The 25,003-nt window shown below is 30.0% G+C and overlaps 2 protein-coding genes across 2 annotated transcripts in view; both read right to left on the bottom strand.

Moving 5' to 3' along the window:
• LOC125824317 (norbelladine synthase-like) overlaps positions 1-25,003 on the bottom strand; it is a 127,942-nt gene that overhangs the window by 61,601 nt on the left and 41,338 nt on the right. The gene's annotated exons all lie outside the window — the stretch shown is intronic.
• LOC125824311 (CBL-interacting serine/threonine-protein kinase 6) lies at positions 2,137-3,916 on the bottom strand. Its single transcript, XM_049503661.1, has one exon. It carries the CDS (start codon positions 3,580-3,582, stop codon positions 2,308-2,310), a length of 1,275 nt encoding a protein of 424 aa, XP_049359618.1. The 5' UTR covers positions 3,583-3,916; the 3' UTR covers positions 2,137-2,307.

The following is a 25,003-nucleotide window of genomic DNA, read 5'->3' as shown; positions in this document are numbered from 1 at the left end:
AATTTTGAAATTGCTTTTACTAAAATAAAAAAATTAATAAAAAGAATACATAGTTTAGTGTGCTAAGCTCCTTGTTATGAAATCGGACTTCAAGGATCTATTGTAAACAACATTATCATATATTTCTATAAAAAAATTGTACACAAGTTTACTTTATATTTCTCCAAAAGATTAGTTCTATAATCGAATGTGTGACCTTCTGATGACATGGTGAATTAAACACTCAGAAACCTTCATAAAATAACATGGAGATATTTTCATTTCATCTTCTTGGAAGACAATAATTTTGAAAGTGGCATTTTCGTAGTTACCATTTTCTTATATACTTATTTATATTTTATTTATAGGGAAAGCAGAAAATAGTAAAGTATTTATCTTTTTCCTTGATAACACACAAGTCACTCCAAAGAAAAACAGCAAATGTAGTAAAAAAACAAGTTGGTACTTCATAGTAGAAGGACAAAAGAAATGACTCATGAGAGCCCACATGGACAAGTATTTGAAGCTAAAAATTAAAAAAAATATATGTGATTTTGGAAATTCAAGCAATGGTGACAGTGTGATAAGTACCTTTTTGTTTTCAATCATAATTTTTACATTCCAATCTTGGATATGCAGTTGTTTTTGGTAAAAAACGCTTTATTCCTTAAAGTAGAACTTTTCGATGCGAATCTAAATTAATCAAGCTTCTCTTGGCTAAGAAGCCGCTTTTGTAGGGATTAGGGAGGTTATTACATTATAAAATTTGAGATTAAATTTATTCAATATTTAATTATAAGTATTATTAGTCTCGATATATTTTTCATGCACATGATGTTTAATGTATAAATATTGAACTTGATTATTTTTATGCAATTTTAATCTCCATGTAGATAGATCTAAATCTACATCTTACATATGTCTTCAATGACCCAAGTTGATGGTCAATTCTAGTTTCAATGTTGCTCGAACTTTTTTAAAATATGAGTAAAGTATTATATTTTAATAATATTTTTGAAACAATCGAGTAGCATAGTTGATTCTTTACATTTTAATTTTTATCGATTGGTTTGGTTTACCATATTAGAAAAAAAATCTCAATATAAAATTTTACTTAAGTTGTATGTACATTATTTGATTAATTGTATGAAAACATTATCAACTCGCATTGCAAATATATATATACATAAAATAAGAATAATATATAAAAAAAACAAACTTTGGAGATCTCAATCAACACACAAATACCATGTTAGTTATCGACAAAGAAATATCAATTGACGCCTATTGAACAAGAATAACTCAGTTTTTACTTTTCCTTTTAGTGATCTTTATATAACACGATCAAATTTTATCGAAACTTTAAAATAGATATCAAATGGCAATAGATAACGAAGGACACCAAATTAAAAGAAGGTGGTAGTCTATTCTAATTTGATAAATCCACTCTTCTTTGAGATGAATAGAAAAGACTAACAACAACTACACACCTGCCTCACAATAATTTTATCCTTCCATTTTTTAATTCCTCATCCTAAAATATTAATATTATTTCTAATTTGTTTAACTATCACATTGGTGGACAATACTAAGGTTAAACAAATACATTGCACCTCTCAACATCACAAAGAACACAATATGATTTATGGTCATTTGCACCTCTCAACATCACAAAGAAGACAATATGATCTATGGTCATTTGCCTACCAGAGAAGTGTTTTCATTGGACTTGTAACAAACACTTTCCCCAAAAGCGGATTTGAATTTATGAGTTCTAAATTTTAAATTAATGATATTATTATGTGGTCATAATTAGATTTTAAATCTAATTTGTATACATGTTTTTGATAACTATGTCACATTCAGATTAATGATTTATCATAAACAACATCTCAATCTTGAGCTGAGCTTCTATCGAGAACAATCTCTCTACTTTTTGAAGATATATAGGAGTAAAAATGCGCGCACACACTGCCCTTTCCAGATCATTTATGGAATTACATTGAATATATTGTAGTTGTATTTGTGTTGCCTTCTAGCTCTATCCCTACTTGCAAGTTGCATCAAGATGTAGAAAAATTGATTCTAACACTCAAATTTGAATCAAAAGAAACATCACAATTTACAACAAACACACAATTTTAGAACAACACACAATTTTAGAACAACAACTAAAAGTAGATGCAAATTTGCAAAACAAACACAAAAGACATTCATTCAACAATTCAAGAAACTTTCTTGAGCCTCTAAATTAATAAAAATCTAATTAACAACATGAAAACAAACACAACAAAATAAAATTCCCAAATCTACACCTTATTTTATCCTTCAAGTATGTGTAGATGATGTCCAAACAATATCCTTAAGTGCTGGTCTAAGCTCTTTACTGCAGAATTGATTATACTCCAATGTATCACCACTAGCTTTATTCACTTCCACAACTAGAAATGAATTTGTCACAGCAAATATATCAGCAGAAATTCCCAATTTCCCTTTTCTCCCAATCACTTGTCCTTGTAGCCTTACACATGAATCACTCTTTTTTACGCTGAAATTTGATGTCTTTGCTACCTCCTCAAGCTTAGATATCACACAACTTGCTGACCTAGTAGTCGCGAATCTCATCTGTTCTTTCTCATTCCTCTTATTCTCTTCAAACAATGGTGACAAATCAAACCCTTCAGATAACGAAATGATATGAAACGCGTTCATTGTCTCAACTTCTTTACAAGCCTTATCTGAGGAAAATGCAAATTCTTCCTCATCTTTGTTCCTTAACGTCCTTGGGATTGATTTCTTGAACCATGACGAATCCATGATTTTTGAGGTGGTGATTCTTGAATTGGGATTCGGATCCAACATCTTCGTGATCAACCTCCTAGCTTCAGAAGAAAACCAAGGTGGACATTTGAAATCACCCCTATAAATCTTCTTATACATCGCCATGATGTTTTCTTCTTGAAATGGTAAAAAACCGGCTAATAAAACATAGAGGATCACTCCACAGGACCAAATATCCGCTTTTGAACCATCGTAGCCTTTTTTACCAATAACTTCAGGGGCAACATAAGCCGGAGTTCCACAAGTTGTGTGAAGCAATCCGTCCTGTCTTAAATGTTCTGTAAATGCACTTAGCCCGAAATCAGTCACTTTGAGATTTCCTTCTTCATCTAACAACAAGTTCTCAGGTTTCAAATCGCGATGAAATACTCCTCTGCTATGACAGAAATCGATAGCTGAGATCAGTTGCTGGAAGTAACCTCTAGCAACATCCTCTCTCAGCTTGCCTTTCGCGATCTTTGCAAAAAGCTCACCTCCTCTAACGAACTCCATGGCGAAGTAAATCTTAGTTTTACTCGCCATGACTTCGTGGAGTTCAACTATATTCGGGTTTTTCACCATTTTCATTACGGAGATTTCTCGCTTGATCTGATCCATCATACCAACTTTAATGACTTTCTCTTTCCCCACTACTTTCATGGCAACACTTTTACCATTCTGCACGTTTCGTGCGTGATAAACTTTCGCGAATGTTCCATGGCCTAAAAGCCGACCAAGTTCATATTTTCCGTTCAAAGCTCCACATTTCTCTTCCGGAGCCATTTTTTTTTGTTCCAAATTGATTGAAAAAAGAGACTAAAGATTGAAAAGGGTGTTTGAATCTGTTAATAAAAAGAGATTTGGTGAACGGAGAAGGCGAAAACGGGTGATTGATTCACCCGTCTTCTACGTGTTTCCGGTGGCAATTCCTGCCGCCGGCGACTGATTTTTGGATATTTCCGGCGTAAAAAAGGGGATTAGAAAATCGAGAGCCTCTCATCTCTCTGCATTCCCTAGCTGGATTTTCTCTCCAAAAATTGGAAAGGAAAAAAAAATGGAGATTTTAGTTTTGTTTACTAAAGAAAAAAAACAGAGAATCAATGGGTTTTTTTCACTAATCTTTCTGAATGGAGGCTATTAGCATGAATTTATAGTTGGTTCAAGGGTAAAATGGTCATTTTTTTATAGAACATAATTTTCTTTTTTCGTTCCGTGTTCGAAGTCTACATTAGAACCCCATCTAAATTTGAACCACGCCCTACAAACCTATTCTGGATAACGCTCCTAACAAAACTTTCTTCATGACCCGAGACCTCACCACGGCACGACAACGTATTGGTAGAACATAGGGTTGTTATGATCTAACGGCCATGGTTTTGCTATTTTGACACGTGGAGAGATCGTAATGGATTAGAGGAATCGTTTAGGATATTTTAGTCAATTATAGAGTGACACGTGTAAAGCTAGGATTTAGTAGGTTTGACGTGAAGAATTTGGTAACTTCAAAATTTGGTTAATTTTTATGACTGTTTTACCCTTTGTGCCACATTTGGAATAGTTTTTGGTTAGTTACTTAAATGTAGAGTGAATTATTGAGATTTAGATTCAAGGGTAGAGTTGTAATATTATATTTCACTCAAAATATGGTTAGTGGCCTAATTTCATCTTAGAAGGTTAGTAAATGAAATACTAAAAAAAGTTATATAAATTCAATTCAATTAACAAGTATCTACTTTATATTATACTCAAAAACATTGTTTTTATTTATTTGGTATGTTCAATTAATACTTTCCTTGAATCCCACTTGTAAATTAAAAATGAAAGAAATCGTAAAAATATTGAAAGAAAAATCAATTACGTTTATGCTGATTGTTTGGTATCTTGCTAGTGTATTTTCACATTTTTCTTGCAAATATACTTGTTTTTCTTTTATTTGAATCGATGGCTTATTGGAAATAATTTTTCTATCCTATAAAAATAGGAATAAGATCTATGTACATTTTATTATTCTCAAATTTTATTCGTAAATTATATTGAATATACTATTGTTCTTTTAAGTTTATAACATGACAGTAAGAAAGTCATACCTTTGTAAGCAAAAAAATTGATACCATTAGATATTAGAAATTTTTATAATTTTCATTTTATACTTAATATTTGTTTTTAGTTATAAAAAATCATAACATTTTTAAGATCATAAGTTCTAAAAATACTCAATCAATAAAATTCGTATTTAGTCAAATGCATAAAAATTGGGTATTTTTGACAATTTTTGAGCCGGTAATCAAATTTAGCCAACCTTTCAAATATAATTCGAAAAAATTAATAACCTTTTAATTAATGATATTTTGTCAAAATTTTCTTGTATAAAAGAGTAATTCATTTTTTCAAATAATTTTTCAAAACTTGTAGACAAAAGTTGAAGTACCTTTATACTATTGGTGGCAGATTGCAATAATTGAAAATTTTGATACTGGCCACAGATTCTGACTGACAACGAGATGGTAAGCCAACGTGGACTCTCTCGTTCCTATTAACGGAATTGATCGAGCACGAAGTTTAAGAAATAAATCACGAGAATTTGCAATATTCTAAAATTATGCTAAAATAATAACATTTTAAATGAAAGTTCACCTTCGCAGAATTTTTGTGTAATAAGTAATATCCAACATAAGTAAAATATTGATAGTGTTATTAAAAATATTTGTCAAATAAAGAAATTCATTGTTCTTTTATCAGTAAGAAATGAAATTGTGTCTTTTAGCAACTATTTAATTATAAATTTTCACGTCACATGTTTAAAGCACAAGATTAACGAATATACACTTTACATATCTTTAGCGTAAAATCATAAAATTAAAAAAAAAAAATATTTTCTTAAACTTTTGTTTTGGTAAAATTTCCTTAAAAACTTAGTATCAAGTTAAATTAGACAAAGGATTTAAAACAAATGAAGTATATAATAATTCTCATTCGGGAATTTTTATTTGGCGCAAGTCACCTCCGACAAATGGAGTATTTAATAATACTCCACAACATTAATCGATTGTGTTTTACGCTAAATAATATTTGTTTTTCAAGTAGAAAAATAGGTTGTATTTAAACTATTTTTACCATATTATAATATAATTAAATATAAAATATAACAACATAAATGTAGCATGTTTGAAATATATATATATATATATATATATATATATATATATATGTAACGTAACACGTGTGTTATTAAATGGTAAAACAATTAGACAAGTAAACTATCTATTTCTCTTTGATTGAGTATCTAAAATAACCAAGTAAGTACTAATTAGATAAAGAATTATTCACTATTTAATTTCTTAATATATTTAGAAAGAAAGTTAAATAAGATCAAAGATAATCCAATTATAAAGTTATTCTTATAGTAACTCATTTATTTTAGATGTTAACAAATCACCTTCTCACCTAACTATTTAATTGTTTACCTTATTGGCGGTCCTAATCATAGTCATACTTATGGTAATTTATTTAACTGAAAAAATGTCTAATTTAGTAAAATTATTATTTCTCATTAAGGGATAGTAGCACTTTTAGTCCCTCAAATAGTGAAAACTTTATTCTTGGTTCTTATGATTTCTGATTAAGTATATTTAGTTTTGGATTAATTGATACATGCACTTTTGATTCTTGTAACTGTGATCTTCACAAATTTAACGAAATATCAAGCATCACGTCATTCAATTAACAATGTATTATGTTAATTTTTTTTATTGGTACGCTATAAATGAGGATGATATGGTTCTAAGAATAATTTTCATATCACATGTTTCATACATAAAAAGGACGAAAAACACATTACTTAGCTCATTAAAAATTAAATATACTTAGTCAAATATTATAAGGATAAAAGACAAAAAAATATTAATGACTTGAGGAATTAAAAGTGCAATTATTCCTTTAATTAAACTTCTTTATTATTAATATCAGAAACTTTTATGATTTAATCTGATATTACCATATAGTTCCTTAAAAGAAAAAGGTACAACAAATCATATAGAATATCCAAAGCATATGAGAGATCCACTGCACCTTTAATTAGTTTTAAAATAGAAATAACTGCTGGCATTTTTCTCAGCAAAAATAAATAAATAATTTTCAGAAAATGCATTTATTTTAAATATTTGATTTTTCTCTCGGGGCTCCATAATCACTTTAGAGTCCCGACAAATTCAGGTTTACATATTGATAGTGAAAATTCTCCATACTAAAAATATTCTTCATTTTTTGAGTTTAAACTCGAAATCTCCAATTAAGAGTGGACAACCCTATTTATCTATATTCATGCTCGAAAAGAAAAACGGGTCAACAACACCAACATGTGTATTTGAGAGATTGTCGTCGATAAGCTGAAGATTCATTTTGCTATGTCTAGTTATACTAATTATATTAAATATATCAATCAATTTAGAAAATATTATAGTTCTCCAAGATAAGTTTTTCTAACACTTGATATTGTTGGACAATAATTTATTTTTAAAAATAAAATTATAAACATATTATTTTTCCATGTGATGAAATAGGAGAAATTGCCTAGAAGTTGTAGTTTTTCTGCATATTCATATCAAATACTATGATTTTGGACATGATTTAAATTAAAGGAAAAAGCCAAGAAAGTAGTAGAAATTAAATATGAGGTTATTCATGAAACATCATGCTTCATATTTGGCGGCCAAAATAGACAATTTTGGCACCATTTTGCAAGTAGAATTATATTTTTCTCAAAAATAATTTTCAACTAATTGATTCCTCCAATAAATATAAAGTTTTTTTTTTCTTTCTTTCTTGTCCAATTTGACTACTTAATTGAATAACAAAAGAGATGATATATGCATCACAAATTTGAATTAATCGAGTCAACAAATATCAAATGGTTATAATACTCATAAAAAAAATGATATGTTGAAATTTTTATCTTGTCAAAGATTATAGAACAACTTTCACATATAGCAAACATAAAAATCATATTGGTATGTTATAGCTATAGTTTGCATAATTGCGCTCCATAACAAATTTTATGTTTGTCATGGAGCTTTTGATTTGTATAATTCGCTACAAACATCCAATTTTATACAAATTGTTCAGTTTTGTATAAATTCATTTATACATTGTAATTTGTATAATAAGATCTGTATTTGTATAATTATAAGTGTATAGGACAAAAATATATGCATTTGTATTTGTATACACACTTTTCTCTCGTTTTATACAAACACATTTTATACCGAAATGTATAAAATGACTAATTGTATACCGAATCAGATGGCAAAAACAGGGAGTGTTTGTTGTGAATTACAATTTAAATAAACTATGGCTATAGTATTTAATTTGAATTAATAGTTTATTATTTCATACAATTTTCCCCAAAAATTATATGCTAGTTTCATAGATAGCCGGGTGAAGGACATCTATTTAAAATATAGCAAAAATTAACAACACTTTAAAACTTCAGCCATTTTCTATCAAACCTTATACATGAGGTTCGAATTTTCGAATCTTAGTTCTTCGAGTTGGAGCTTGTCAATCCTGACTTCAGACTTCTAATATTGAGTTTGACTCGTATATTGTAATTTGTAAGAGTGAAAGAGAGGGAGAAAGAGAAGGAAAATAAACGTTTTTTTTAATTACTTTTTAAATTAGAAGTTTATTTTCTTCAAGATAAAATTTATAATAGATCTTAACGTGTAAAAGTAAAGATAAACACTACATATTCATATCATTTCTTAAACTTACTTGGGATTGAGACTTATTTGTTAGGTAAGCACTTAAGGAGTTGTGGATCCTTTAATTTTTGACCAAATCAATATGAGAAATTAAATTTAGAACTAATTAACAATTAATTAGTTAATCGATAAAATTACTATCGTTTAAAATTCTAGAATAATCACTTCTAAAAGGTTAAAATTGGTTTCATCATCAAAACCGACCATAACATATGTAACACTTAAAAAATAAAATTGTGAATTCTCAAAGTTGTTAAAATTGACAAGAAAACAATTAATTTCAACTGTCAAAATCCAACTTCTTCTTCTCTTTTTTTTTTTTTACTTAAGAACTTTTTTAATGGTCTAGTAGTCTAATTTTATTAACATAGAAGTTAAATAAATAATCAATATTGTGGCATATATTAACCTAACTTCACTTAGAATAATTCAGAAGAGACAAAAATTGTCTATTATATTAATAAAATAATAATAATAAATGTGCAATATTGAAATTAATAATCTAGAAGAAAAAGTTGTCATTATATTTGACACTTTTTTTTTTAATTTTTCTTCTAATAAGTGACCCTAAATGACATTATAGGGCATCCACTAAAGTCTTAAATTAAGTTTATCACTAGTTAAGTCAACCCTATTTTAGTATTAATATTTTTCATTAAGAATACATGAAAATATCTAGTACTACTAATTAAAACGGTACAAGTTTAAGTTTGTCGTTAAAATAACTATTTCTCTTTCCTCATGATTTATCAAATAAAATATTTGCTTTGTCAAAAACTTAACAAAGTATCACACTTAAAATTTGAATTTATGATTCTTGCATATAAGATACATAATTAACTTATCTCATAGTTGATTAAATTTTTTATTATGAAATTAATAATTTTAAGATTATTTGTACGATAATAACTTTGTACCACATTTTATATGATAATCATCTTGGGATTATTGATCGTGTCAGTAAAAATATCCTTTAAACAAAATTATACATTCATAAGGAATGCTAGTTTAGTGAGCCGATCTATTAGTTAATCTAATCCTAAGTTCTAATATTGTCTATATAAACACTATTATAAAGTTGGAAGACATAAAAATGTCTAAAGAGATAGGTGTTAATTATCTCGATCCACCTAAAAAAATGTATGACATAAGATGAGAGTGTGTATTAGATCGGGCACTAATAAGGATACGAGATATCAAATAAGAAAAGAAAACAAAAAATATCATGAGAATATATCTTTATTAATGATGAAAAAAAGACAATTGAGGACTTCTAATCTTATTTAATTTCTTTTAAGATTAATTTATTATTTTTATGATGCTGATTTATTTTTTTATTAGGTGGTATCAAATGTATCATGAATTCATGTCGGACATAATATATGACCAAATTCATTTACATGATTAAATTAAGCGTCCTATGTAGGCAGGTTGCTTCTGATCATTCAGGTTTAGTCTAATTTTAATTATTTAAAAAGGAATAAATTGTTAATAGGCTTAATCTATTTATTAATAATTAATTACCCTATTATGGGAATAACGTTAGTTGTATTTAGTCACATTTGGTCTAGTTGGTGTCCCATTGACATCAACCAATTCAAAGTGGTATTCAACGCTTGTAATTAAATATTTATGAGAAAAAGAAAATAAAAAAAATTATTTAAAGGGATTATTGAATACCTCAAAAAAGTTTTGTAATGTCCATGATGGAGGAAAGAAATAGCAGGTAGACTTTTGCAAATACATTTCGTTCAAAGCCATAATTAGCAAATTTATAACAATTGTGTATCGGTCGGTTTGATTTGGCTTTGAAGTTGATTAGTTGGACTTATCAATTATCGATTTGTAGACATGTTAAACGTTATAGAATAATCATTAAGATATTGGCTTATCAATTATTTATCATTATTAGTTCGGTTATTGATTAAACTGTCAAGATTTGACAAAAAAAATAAAATTGAAAATCACATAGAAACAAGGTGACAAACCAAATGAACCATGCACAAGAGTTTACATATTACATCTTGCTCAAAAGCAAACACTATCACATTGTAGAATAATCGAAAGTTTGAGATAGACATAAATAAAAGTATGAAACTAAATTCTAAGTCAAGGACTTTATATTTATACCAAATTGTATAAATATAATTATTTAATTAACTATGGGATTATCGGTTAACCCGTTAAGAAAAACCTTCATACCGTTAAGAATCGATAACCTAATAACAAAAAAAATAAAACAGTTAAACTAATAATTACCCATTATCAATAACTTTTTTTCTATTCGATTTATCGATTTCGATTGGATTTTAAAAAGTCACAGAGTAGATGTATTAATTTAATAAAACGTGGTTCATTCACCTTATATTACGGGAGACGTTAGTTTAAGTGTAGTTAAATTACATAGTGTATGTTGAGGAAAATGAATGGAATTTGTATATAAGGAAAATAAAGAATTAATTATGAAATTGGTTGCCTATTTGCGCCAAGTTGAACATTTTTATTTATTTATTGATAATTCTATCATTTATTCTTCCATAAATAAAAATTTACGACCATATTTTGTTATTCAATAGTAAAAATTGTATGTCAATTGTTGCTAATTTTTTTAATAGTGTTTGTGTGAGCGTCCTTATGATCAAGCCACTCAAACGAAATTAGATTATTGAAATGCAACTCCTTGACCGAAGATGTAATCAATCATAAGACGTCACTCCTTAAATGCACACTTGAATGGACTATATATGTTTTCTCATAAATCATGTTTTGCTTGTTTTTATTATAAGCTCTTTCAACCCTTTAAATATTACAAAATTGTCTTATATAGATTTATTATATGATCATCAATGTATTTGGACCAAGAAATTAAAACCAAAAATAAAAACAAAAATGAAGGCGTATCAAAATTTGATTAATTAGCTAGGCATAGGAGATGATGTTTGCAAATTGCATAAGATTAAACTCTTTTTCCAAAACTAAAATGAAATTAATTAAAAACTCTTACTCAATTTTCGAGCCCAATCCGCTTGTATGAAATATATTATCCTCTTTGACTCAATAAAGATTTTATAGATCAAATTTGTCCCTTAAGCTACTCCATCTCCGAATCCAAACGTGCGCATGTATACTCTATCAGTACTAAAAAAATGTAGATTTTCGATGGACATTCTATCAAAATTCCGCTCATCGTTAAAGGATTTCCGACAAAACGTCTATAAAAAATGTTTGCAGCGAGTTAATTTTGCAAAATTTTGCTCCAATTTCGATATGAAATTTGTCTAAGATATCATGTATATGCCTTCTCCTATAGAAGCTTGTCGGTCCTTTTCTTGATTCGCTCCTTGTGATCAGTCCGTCCTTTGTCATGGTTGTCACATGATAATAGAACATCCAAAATCGTCCGTAATTTTACTAATTCTCTAGTAATAGATCTTAGTAAAAACGTCAATTTTGATGTATATGCGTTAAATCATTAATCGCATAAAATTAAATTATTTTATGCCAAACAATATTAAGCACATTTTGTTTCCCATTAAAATTGAGATATATGTATGTTAAATTAGGTTTTAGGCCTAAGTCACACCCCAAGAGCTAGCTCAAAGGGAGGAGGATTGCTCAAGCCTTATAAGGAGTCCACCCATCTCATTAACCACCGATGTGGGACTTTTGTCATTATTTAACACCCCACCTCACACCCAGTGCTTAGCATCTGGTGCGTGGGCAATTTTGATTTTGGGGGCCACAACATCGGGTGAGACAGACCCTGCTCCGATACTATGTTAAATTAGGTCTTAGGCCTAACTCACACCCCAAAAGCTAGCTCAAAGGGAGGAGTATTTCTCAAGCCTTATAAGGAGTCCACCCATCTCATTAACCACCGATGTGGGACTTTTGTCATTATTTAACAATGTACCCAAATATACCTCTAATGTTCAATTATTTGAAAAGAAGTTGGTGCATCTCCACATGGGGTTTCCAAGAAGACAAGATAATATGCACAATGAAATGAATTTTCTACAACTTGATGATTTTATGATTAAACCTCCCCCATGCAAATTCTTCCCCACTACTAACCATGCATATGAAGAAAAAAATAAGATAATTAAAAATAAAAGAGTTTAATTATATACACCGTAACTCGTAAGCAGTGGCGGAATAAGAAATTTTAACAAGGAAATTCAAAATCTGAAGAAGTAAACACACGAACCAATACGTATGTGAATATGCACTAAAATTTCAACATATTTTTATAGGTAAAAAAAGTTTAATGTACGTATACTATATATTCATTCTGTTAGGATTTATCGCGTCATATTAGTTTGTACCAATAATTTAATTTTAAAATTAAATTATTAGAGTCATGATTATATTTCTCTCTGCTGCTGTCGTTCTAATTGAGGTAATAATTTGGAAACTAATGAACCCTAATTATTTAAAACACGTTAACTATATTCTCTCTAATTTATATTATATAGGATTTTGAGAATATAATGAATCTGTTCATTTGTTTGTGTTAGTATTAAAAATCATAATAACTAGTTTAGGAGATTTATCGGTTTCTTCGTAGCGGAAATAGATCTCTAACAATCACGATTCGTGTAATTAATCGTTTAGTTACATAATCTTGATACTCTGTATTACAAATACTCCACAAAAAATATATAATAATCCCTACTTAGTATAACTATGTCGATTGCCCTTTTAAATTGATTAAAACAAAATTCATACCTTTTCGGAGTAAATTTAAATGTTTGAAATTTCACTTAAAGGAATGTGATGACGAATGCGAACCCTTAAATAATAAAAGTTTTGAATTCGACCACTATGAATAAAGAAATTCCTTATATAGAAAGTGTTTTTGCTCGTATTTAAGTAGGGTTACCCTACGTAACATAAATTTAAATTAATCGCTTTAGTCGCGTGTTTCGAATTCCAAATGGTTAAACCAAATAAAAAAATCTCTAGATTCTAGTTTTTCATCTTTCATTTTATTAGACTATTGTATTTTGCCGATGTGAAATTTTCCTCAAGTATAGGAATTAGAAAAAAACAAATCTAATGAAATATTTAAGTGTTAAAAAAAGAAGATTCAAGATAAAATTGCACGTTTGTGTACAGCTTAGTACACTATATATGTATTATATATCACTATTATTGATCTTATTTTATAAGTGTCGTGATGATGAGCTTAATCATTTTAACAAAAAAGCTAAGTGTGGGATCCTCAAGGTATGGCATACATTTATTATTGTTGTTATTATTATGAATTATTGGATGATTAATTATTTTAATTATTTTGATGCACTTTTTTCTTGGCTTTTTTTTTTATATATTGATGTCATCTCCAAGATCCAATGATAAAAAGAAGAATGTTTTGTCATATTTATTAAAAAATCATATCAAAACAGAAAAAGTTGGTTTGGATGTTTCTGATTCTTTGATTCACCAAGAGACAGAAAAACCAATAATGTCATCACAATTTATTTATTTATTCGTTATTTCGATTTGACGATTTATTAGAAATATACAGTTTTTATACCTGTAAAAATAAAAATAAGATTTGTGTATATTTTGCTTTTTTTATATCGGATTATATAAAATCATATTGAGTATGTTAATGTTATTGTTATTATAAAATTATAATTATATGGTAAAGCATGGACAGAGAGGAATTTAATTTGGAAGAAAAAGGGAAACAAAATGTTGTTTTGTCACAATGTCACATATCAGTCTCGGTTCGGTTCGATTTTAAGTATTATCGGTTCGGTTTATCGGTTTTTGGTTTTTAAATATGCTAAACCGATAACCAAACCAATAAGATATTTGTTATTGGTTTTTGGTTTATCGGATTTGGTCTTTAACGGTTTGGTTTTTGGTTTAACCAATAAGAAAATGCTTTCAAAATAAATATATGACTTGTCCAACAATTTAATGCGAAACAAATAAAGAGAGAAATATAATTACTAATTGAGTGCAAAAATTCTTCTTATTGTAGTAAAAGTATAGTAAATACTCACAATTCACAACCCGAGTCATTGCCTAACCCTTGCCGTCATCGTTGCAAACCCTAGACGTCATCGTTCTTAGTTCTTTAGGTTTTTGACGTTGTGAACCTAAAGACTAAAGTAATACTAAAACTAAAGGGTAAATGCAGAGAGCAAGTTAATTAAGTAATGTTAATTGTGTAGGATTGTCACATGGTAATTTTATTAATTTTGTATTTTAAAACATATCATGTTTTCTGAAAAAGATTCCCTTAATAATTTGAGAGGGAATAAAAATTTAGAAAATCCAAGATAAATTTAATTGCTCCTTTTTTTTCAAAAAAAAAAGAGCAAGCCAATTGAAGAGAAACAAATGTACGACTAACTTTTATTTTTTTAATCAAGAATTGACCAATTATTGCATTAAAATTGTAATAAACATAAAATATATGTTGAAATCATTACTATCTTAATATGATAGAATCAAAAGTCAATAATGTGCTTCAAGTAAGAATTTGGTATCTACTTTCCACATGCTTTTTATTAAGTGAAAAGTGCTTATAATTTTAAACATTCATATATAGAAGATGAAAAGTAAATTTCTCAAAAGATAAGTGTTTGATGAATTTATAAATGAACATCTTCCTATTTATACTAGCAATATAATATGGACTAATAAACAAATAAAAATTATAGTACAAATATCTTATATCTTAAAAGATCTATATGACTAAAATGTTTCGAAAACCTTCCTAACAAATTCATGAGTTTTAAATCTTTCAAGAGAAATTCCTATATTTTTCTAAAATCTTTTCACATAAGTTTTTTATTTAAAGCATGATGATTCCTTTTCACATAAGTTATTCTCATTTGCATACAGAAACTTCCTACATAACAAAAAATAGTTTCAAATGAGCTTAAGTGTCATGATGACATGATAAATTGTCACGTTATACTTCTAGTCAAAAAAAATATTTATATATTTTTTTGTTTATAATTAGTGCAATTAGTGATTTATGTTTGTAAACGAAGTGTCTATTTGGTCACGAAATTTAAATTTAGAAATGAAAAGTAAATTTGATGTAAAAAAATATACCAACCAATCAAATTATTTTTCCAATTCCATAAAATTATAGGAATTTGATGTAAAACGAACATATCAATTATTCAATTTATTATGGCGCAATCTTTTGCACAAATATGAAATAAATATGATGTAACACCATAACACATAAATCAAGAGAAGAAAAATAATTTAATTTCCTTGCACGTATTTGCTTCTTCACTTGTTAATATGGGTGACCATCACAAATTAGGATAGATTGGAAAACAATCTTGAGTAAAGGCTTTATGGTGTTCAATTTTTTTTTCGTTCGATATTTAATATCTATATTGGATCAGACTAAAACCGATACCATACCCAAAATTTAATCCAAACTCAAATGGATTCCCGTGTGCAGTTTAAAATTTTAAGACTAGTTGTTTTTCAATTAACAAAGTCAAAAAATGGCCAATAAATATCATTTTAACATTATATGTATTTTTATTTCTAAGGTTCGAACCTGTTGATGCCTTTAGTTTCCACAAGTAAAAAATGGCATCATGACCCCTCTCTCCATTTCAACATTCTAAACTATGACCATCTTAAAATTCCTATTGACAACAACATAAGTTTAGAAACTACAACTTTCATTAAACTTAAATAATAAACAAATTAGATAGACTTCAATAATGTTTCTCCATCAAACTTCTAATGAAATGAATGTTTCTTCTCTCTCTATATATATATAAACCAGAAAAGACGTAATTCATAAAAGTTAACTTGTAAATACGAAATTAAACCTTAAAAAAAATGGTGGGACTATACGTAATGCTTCATCAACTCATCACGGAGGTCCTCATAAAGTTTTTTCAAAAAAAAAAATTGGGTGCTCCAAGGCGCCAGATTCATGGGGTAATCCACACAAAAAATCCAAAAAAATCGCGTAATTACTAAAAATTGTCTCGTAAATGCGAAAATAAGTCATAAAGAAATGATGGGGCTCTACGCAATGCTTCCCAACTAATTACGGATGTCCTCATAATTTTTTTATTTTTTTTTGGGTGCTCCAATGCGCAAATCCATGGGCTAATAATACACAAGAAAAATCAAGAAAAAGTTGGCTCGTAAATGCGAAAATAAGCCATAAAAATGGTGGGACTATATATGCAATGCTTCCCCAACCCATTACGGAGGTCCTCATAAAGTTTTTTAGTTTTTTTGGGTGTTCCATGACGCCAAATCCATGGGCTAATAAACACGATAAACCATCAAAATCACATAATTCCTAAAAGTTGGCTCGTAAATGTGAAAATAAGCCATAAAAATGGTGGGACTATACTAATGGTGTGAGTTGGTCCCAAGGGACAAACAAACGCATTTTCAAGTTCAAACGAGCTCCAATACGGGAAAAACTAAATTTACCAATTTTGGTATGCTATAGTCCATGAAATTTTGGTGGTACGTGATCCCTACTAGTTTTTGGCTGAAATTTTTCATTGACGTCCGTTACGACCTTATTAATGGAGTGAGTTGGTCCCGAGGGGTAAACAGACACATTTTTAAGTTCAAACGAGCTCCAATACGGGAAACACCAAATTTACCAATTTTCGTGTGCTATATCCATGGATTTTAGGTGATACGTGATTTCGACTTGTTTTTTGCCGAAATTTCTCATGAACGATCGTTACGGCCTTATTAATGGCGTGAGTTGGTCCCGAGGGAAAATAAACACATTTTCAAGTTCAAACGAGCTCCAATGCGGAAAAAAATCAAATTTACCAATTTTCGTGTATAGTCCATGAATTTTTATTGATACGTGATTCTGACTTATTTTTTGCAAAAAATATTCATGGACGTCTGTTACGACCTTATTAATGGCGTGAGTTGGTTCCAAGGGGTAAACAGACGCATTTTCAAGTTCAAACGAGCCCCAATGCAGGAAAAACCAAATTTACCAATTTTTGTGTGCTACAATCCATGGATTTTTGGCGATACGTGATCCCGAGTTATTTTTTGCCGAATTTTTTCATGGACGTCCGTTACGACCTTATTAATGGCATAAGTTGGTCTCGAGAGGCAAACAGACGCATTATCAAGTACAAACGATCCCAAGGTGAGAAAACAAAATTTATCGATATTTATGTCAATGAATTTTTGGTGATACGTGATCTCAACTTGTTTTTGGCCAAAAGTTTTTATGGACGTCCGTTACGAACTTATTAATGGTGTGAGTTGGTCCAAAGGGGCAAACAGATACATTTTCCAAGTTCAAATGAGCCCCAATGCAGGAAAAACCAAATTTATCAATTTTCGTATGCTGTAGTCCATTGATTTTTGGTGATACGTGATCCTGACTTAGTTTTGGCCAAATTTTTACATTGACATCCATTACAACCTTATTAATGGAGTGAGTTGCTCCCGAGAGGCAAACAAAAACATTTTCTAGTTCAAACAAACCCCAACGCGGGAGAACCAAATTTATCCATTTTCGTGTGTTGTAGTCCATGAATGTTTGGTGATACATGATTCCGACTTATTTTTTTGCTAAACTTTTTCATAGACGTCCGGTACAATCTTATTAATGGCGTGAGTTTGTCCTGAAGGGAAAGCAAACACATTTTTAAGTTCAAACGAGTCTCAATGTAGTAAAAACCAAATTTACCAATTTTTATGTGTCATAGTCCATGAATTTACGTGATCCCAACTTGTATTTGGCTGAAATTTTTCATCGACGTCTATCACGACATTTTTAATGGCGTGAGTTGGTCCCGAGGGGAAAACGAACGCATTTTCATGTTCAAACGAGCCCGAATGCGGGAAAACCCAAATTTACCAATTTTCATGTGCTATAGTCCATGAGTTTTTGGTGATATGTGATCTTGACTTATTTTTTGCCAATTTTTTGATGGACCTCTGTTACGACCTTATTAATGGTGTGAGTTTGTCTCGAGGGGCAAACAAATGCATTTTCAAGTTCAAACGAGCCCCAATGCGGGAAAAATTAAATTTACCAATTTTCGTGTGCTATAGTCTATGAACTTTTGGTGATATATGATCCAAACTTGTTTTTTGCTGAAATTTTCCATGGACGTATGTTATGACCTTATTAATTGTGTAAGTTGGTCTCGAGGGTCAAATTGACGCATTTTCTTGTTCAAACAAGCATCAATGCGCGAAAAACCAAATTTACTAATCTTCATGTGTTATAGTCCATAGATTTTTGGTGATACATGATCCCACTTGTTTTTTACCAAAATTTTTCATGGACGTCCGTTACGACCTTATTAATGGCATGAGTTGGTCCCGAGGGGAAAACAAATGAATTTTAAAGTTCAAATGAGACCCAATACATGAAAAACTAAATTTACCTATTTTCGTGTGATATAGTCCATGGATTTTTGGTGATACGTGATTTCGACTTGTTTTTGGCCAAAATATTTCATGGACGTCTGTTACGACCTTATTAATGATGTGAGATTGTCACGAGGGGCAAACATATGCAATTTCCAGTTCTAACGAGCCTAATGCGGGAATAAGCAAATTTATAGATTTTCGTGTGCTATCTATGAATTTTTGTGATACGTGATCCCGACTTTTTTTTGACCAAAATTTCTCATGGACGATCGTTATGACCTTATTATTGGCGTGAGTTGGTTCCGAGGAGCAAGCACGCACATTTACAAGTTCAAACGATCCCAATACGGGGAAAAACCAAATTTACCAATTTTTGTTTGCTATAGTCCATTGATTTTTGATGATACGTGATCCCGACTTGTTTTTGGCCATAAATTTTCATGGACGTCTGTTACGACCTTATTAATGACCTGAGTTGGTCCTGAGGGGAAAATTGACGCATTTTTAAGTTCAAACGAACCCCAATGCGAGAAAACACTCCAAATTTATTGATTTTCGTGTGTTATAGTCCGTAGACTTATGGTGATATTTGATCCTGACTTGTTTTTTACCAAAATTTTTCAATGACGTCCGTTATGACCTTATTAATGAGGTGAGTTAGTCTCGAGGGGAAAACAAACGCATATTCAAATTTAAACGAGCCCCAATACGGGGAAAAACCAAATTTACTAATTTTTGTGTGCTATAATCCATTGATTTTTGATGATACGTGATCCCAACTTGTTTTTGGCCATAAATTTTAATAGACGTCCGTTACGACCTTATTAATGACCTGAGTTGGTCCTGAGGGGAAAATTGGCGCATTTTCAAGTTCAAACGAACCCTAATGCGAGAAAAACACCAAATTTATTGATTTTCGTGTGTTATAGTCCATAGACTTATGGTGATACTTGATCCCGACTTGTTTTTTACCAAAACTTTTCATGGACGTGCATTACGACCTTATTAATGACGTGAGTTGGTCTCGAGGGGAAAACAAACGCATTTTCAAGTTTAAACGAGCCCCAATACGGGGAAAAACCAAATTTACTTATTTTCGTATGCTATAATCCATGATTTTTTTATGATACGTGATCCCGACTTGTTTTTTGCTGTAATTTTTCATGGACGTCCGTTACGACCTTATTAATTGCATGAGTTGGTCCTGAGGGGAAAATTGACGCATTTTCAAGTTCAAACGAACCCCAATGCGAGAAAAACACCAAATTTATTGATTTTCGTATGTTATAGTCCATAGACTTATGGTGATACTTGATCCCGACTTGTTTTTTATCAAAACATTTCATGGACGTCTGTTACGACCTTTATTAATGACGTGAGTTGGTCTCAAGGGAAAAACAAACGCATTTTCAAGTTTAAACGAGCCTCAATGCCGAAAAAACCAAATTTACTGATTTTCATATGCTATAATCCATGATTTTTTGTTGATAGGTGGTCCCAACGTGTTTTTGGCTGTAATTTTTCATGGACGTCTGTTACGACCTTATTTATTGCATAAGTTGGTTCTGAGGGGCAAACAGACACATTTTAAAGTTAAAATGAGCTAAAATGAAGGAAAAAACAAATTTACCAATTTTTGTGTGCCTATAGTCAATGTATTTTTAGTGATACGTGATCCTGACTTGTTTTTGGCTGAAATTTTTTATGAACGTTCGATACGACATTGTTAATGGTGTGAGTTGGTCCCGAAGGGCATCTGGATGCATTTTCAAGTTCAAACGAGCCCCTATGTGAGAAAAACCAAATTACCAATTTTCACATGTTATAGTCCATATATTTTTGGTAATACGTGATCCCGACCTGTTTTTGGCCGACATTTTTAATTAACGTCTGTTATGATCTTATTAATGGTGTGAGTTGGTCCCGAGGGGCAAGCTGACACATTTTCAAGTTTAAACTACCCCAATGTGGAAAAACCAAATTAGTTGGGGAGCCATCTTGTATAATCTCACCATTTTTTTCAACGCATATTTTCATATTTACAGGTCATTTTTAGGATCAACAAAATCATAACTTTCTTCTCCACTTCAGCTTGAGAGCTCCTTTCTAAATTAAGATCATGCCCTTTATCGACACCGGTTATGGTGTGATTCCTTGCATATGTACACCACAATATCTAAGGCAATGTTGTTCTAGCTTGCATTATACTTGAAGTTGAGGATTTCACTTCACTTTCCAAATTTCTTGATTTTTCGTGTGTTTATATTAGCCCATAATACACACACAAAAAATAAGAAAGTAGCGTAATTTTTAAAAATTGGCTCGTAAATGCGAAAATAAGCCATTTAAAATGGTGGGACTATATGGAATGTTTCCCCAACTCATTACGGAGGTCCTCATAAATTTTTTTCAAAAAAAAAAATTTGGTTGCTTCAAGGTGCTAGATCCATAGGCTAATACACACGAAAAACCTAGAAAGTCGTGTAATTCCCAAAAATTGGCTCATAAATGTGAAAATAAGTCATAAAATGATGGGACTATATGGAATGCTCTCCTAATAAGTCATAAAATGATGGGTGCTCCAAGGCGCTAGATTCATGGGCTCATACACACAAAAAAATAAGAAAATTGCGTAATTCCTAAAAGTTGGCTCATAAATGCGAAAATAAGCCATAAAAATGGTGGGACTATACACAATGTTTCCCTAACTCATTACGGAGGTCCTCATAAACTTTTTTCAAAAAAATTTTCAGGTGATCGAAGACGCCAAATCCATGGGCTAATACACACGAAAAAAATAATAAAATCACCTAATTCCTAAAAGTTGGCTTGTAAATGCCAAAATAAGGCATAAAAATGGCGGGACTATACACAATGCTTCTCCAACTAATTATGAAGATTCTCATAAAATTTTTCATTAAGGTATATAAAATGTGAATTGTATACTCCAAAGTTTAAGATAAACAACTACCGTTATGTAATTCTTCACAGGAAAGCATAATGTTAGTTTTCTCTTATGTGGCCAGACAATGGCCTGAGGATGTTACTAGTGAACTGGGGTTTTATGAACTTGCATGCAAAGAAATTAAGTAAAGAATAAAAATTATTCATGCTCTAGATGTCTCGTCATGAGTGGGGGGTTGGAGTATCGCATTGACGGATCTCTTATATGATCTCGAGCAATCATCTTCTCATGAACTACAAATATAATATAAGATATTTTTTCAAATTAGAATTGTTTATCTTTCATTTTTTAAAAGAGTTCCTTACTTTTCAACACAAATTAAACTACCAATTGAAATCAAACAAGTAAGGATTTATCATTTATATACTTTGAGATATGAAATTGATGAGTGTGACTAGAAGTCTTTATTGCATTATTAATATTTGTCCTTCCAAATAAAGCAATAAAGATTACTGTCCTTAGATTAATTATCACTAAAACATTATTTGTGTCCTAAATTGCCGGTAGTTACTTAAAAGAATATAATATAACTAGGTAATTTATCCGCGCGGACATAAATAATCTTTCTAAACTTTTGAACAACTTTTCTAATAATCGATTGTTATAAGAAAATTAAAATTTAGTAGGTTTTAAAAACATTCATTGAGTGGCGATTATTATAGGCATTAGCAGCAACTAATTTGCTACTAAAACATACTTAGTGGCGACAATTATAGGAATTAGCGGCGACTAATGTTGACTAAAACATACTTTTAGTGGCCAATATTATAGGCATTAGTGGCGACTAATGTTGCCACTAAAACATACTTTTAGTGGCCAATATTATAGGCATTAGCGGCGACTAATGTTGCCGCTAAAACATACCTTTAATGGCGACTAATATAAGCATTAGCGGCAATTAATGTTGCCACTAAAAACATACTGTTAGAAGCGACAATTATAGGCATTAGCGGCGAGTAATGTTGCAACTGAAACATACTTTTAGTGGCGACTATTACAGGCATGTTGGTAGTAAAACATACTTTTAGTGGCGACTATTATAGGCATTAGCGGCGACTAATGTTGCCACTAAGACATTCTTTTAGTGGCAACTATGATAGGCATTAGCAGCGACTAATGTTGCTACTAAAACATACTTTTAGTGGCGACTATTATATCTATTAGCAGCGACTTATGTTGCAACTAAAACTTTATATATATATATATACTAGTAAAATAATCCACACCTCGTGCGGAAATTTAATATTACAGAATTTATAAAATAATTCTTGTAACCTATTAGTCATTTAAAGTAAAACATTACAAAGAAAATGATAATTATAACATCTTATCATTTATCCTTCAATCAATCATCTTTAATTTGATTTTATAATTTATCATTTTGTTTCCAGGAATCAAATGCATCAACCGGTAATATTAAAGATTCTAATAAATAAATAATCGTTGGTGTAGAAATAAACAAATTGTAAAAGGTTGAAAAAAGTGAACAAATATTCTAATTCTAACGTGTAGAAAGTTCATCACTACCTTTTGTTTTACATATATCACTTTAAAGTTCCCATTTAAATGTATCATAAGTAAAAGGGTTAAGTCATCGACGACCCCTTAAAGTTGTCCGCATAATTCACTTAGACACCTCAATTAAGACTAGTACCTATTGAACACTTTTACCTATTCAAAAGTTGTTCCTATTAGGCATTTTTTGATAATCAGCAAAAAATATGAAGAGTGTGTGATACACTTGCGCTGACATGGCAAAACGACTAATTAAAAAATAACATATGACACTGGGCCCCCAAAATATAAAAAACAAATAAAATTTTGTTTAAAATTATTTCAAACACATTTATATCTAATTTTTTTAACAAATAAGAAAAGAAAAAGAAATGAAAATGTCAACCTATTCTACAGAACTCCACCCCTACCCAACCCCTTTTCATCTTCATCTTCATCTTCTTCCCAAAATATATTCTTTCTCAAATCACAAAACCTAATTTCTTTTCAAATAACTTGAAGATTAACTTTTTTTAAAAAATTATATATTTTCATACTAAGAGTGAAGAAGAAAGAAAATTTTGCTGGTGGTTATTCATTTCTACATCGATGATCAAAAGAAATTGATAGCTCAAAAATTAATTCTCTCAAACTTTCGAATATCATTTTTGATAAATTTAATGGATTTATATTTGAATTTGAGTAAAAATATTTGTTTGAAAATTGTGATAAAAAAATATCAGCTAACTTTTTTTATATGTAAAAATCATTTATCATCTTTCTTCTTCTTCATATTTGTTCCATTATTTTTATGAGATTTGAAATAAATCATACAAAAGAAAGTCTTTCTTTCAAAGATGAATCATATGATTTCGTCATAGTTGATTTTCATTTATCTTAAAATTTGGAAGAAATAATATATTTTTTTTATATAAAAAAAAAGACAAACAACGTTGAAGCTAAAATGGAGAAAGTTTTGCAAACTAAATTTTGAAGAAGATGAGTAGAGGGGGTGGAGCTCTTCTTTTTTGAAAAAAGTGTAAATGAAAGAAAAAAAATGTTTTTAAGTTAATTATAGTGCCAAGTGTCAATAAAAGAAGATAAAATGTAAAAACAGAGTTCAAAAAACACTATTTTGAATCTTTTCACACGCTTCAGGGAAGTGCAAAACACATTTTTTGCCATATCAACGTTTTGTGTTTAATAGGTACATGTTTTGAACAATTTAGGTGTTCAATATGTACAAGTCCTAATTAAGGAGTCTAAGTGAATTATGCGGACAACTTTAAGGGGTTGTTGATGACTTAAGCCTAGGTAAAATGTATCATATTGGACAACAACTCAACTTATTATATGTACTTGAAAGGGAAAAATATTACACAACTATTCAGTTTGTTTGGTTGTTTTTAAAATCAACATACCAGAGTGATGAAGTTCAATTTGAAACTACACTTCTATTCCAATCACAGTGTCGAAAACACATCTTTTACTTCAAAAAAAGTTTTTACAACTTGCAGTAAACTTGAGAAATTTGTTCATACTTCATATTGAATATGAGCAATTAATTTATTGTATAGTTATCTATTTCTTTGGGATTAAAAGATGT

Source organism: Solanum verrucosum, unplaced genomic scaffold (assembly GCF_900185275.1).
Source record: "Solanum verrucosum unplaced genomic scaffold, falcon-dt-bn FXZP01000022.1, whole genome shotgun sequence".
In the NCBI taxonomy this organism is placed as follows: Eukaryota; Viridiplantae; Streptophyta; class Magnoliopsida; order Solanales; family Solanaceae; genus Solanum; species Solanum verrucosum.
The sequence above is the reverse complement of the archived record's forward strand: the minus strand, read 5'-3'. Positions and strand labels throughout refer to the sequence as shown.

Bases quoted from the DNA above. Each gene is read 5' to 3' on its own strand.
- LOC125824311 (XM_049503661.1), bottom strand. From the start codon at position 3,582: ATGGCTCCGGAAGAGAAATGTGGAGCTTTGAACGGAAAATATGAACTT.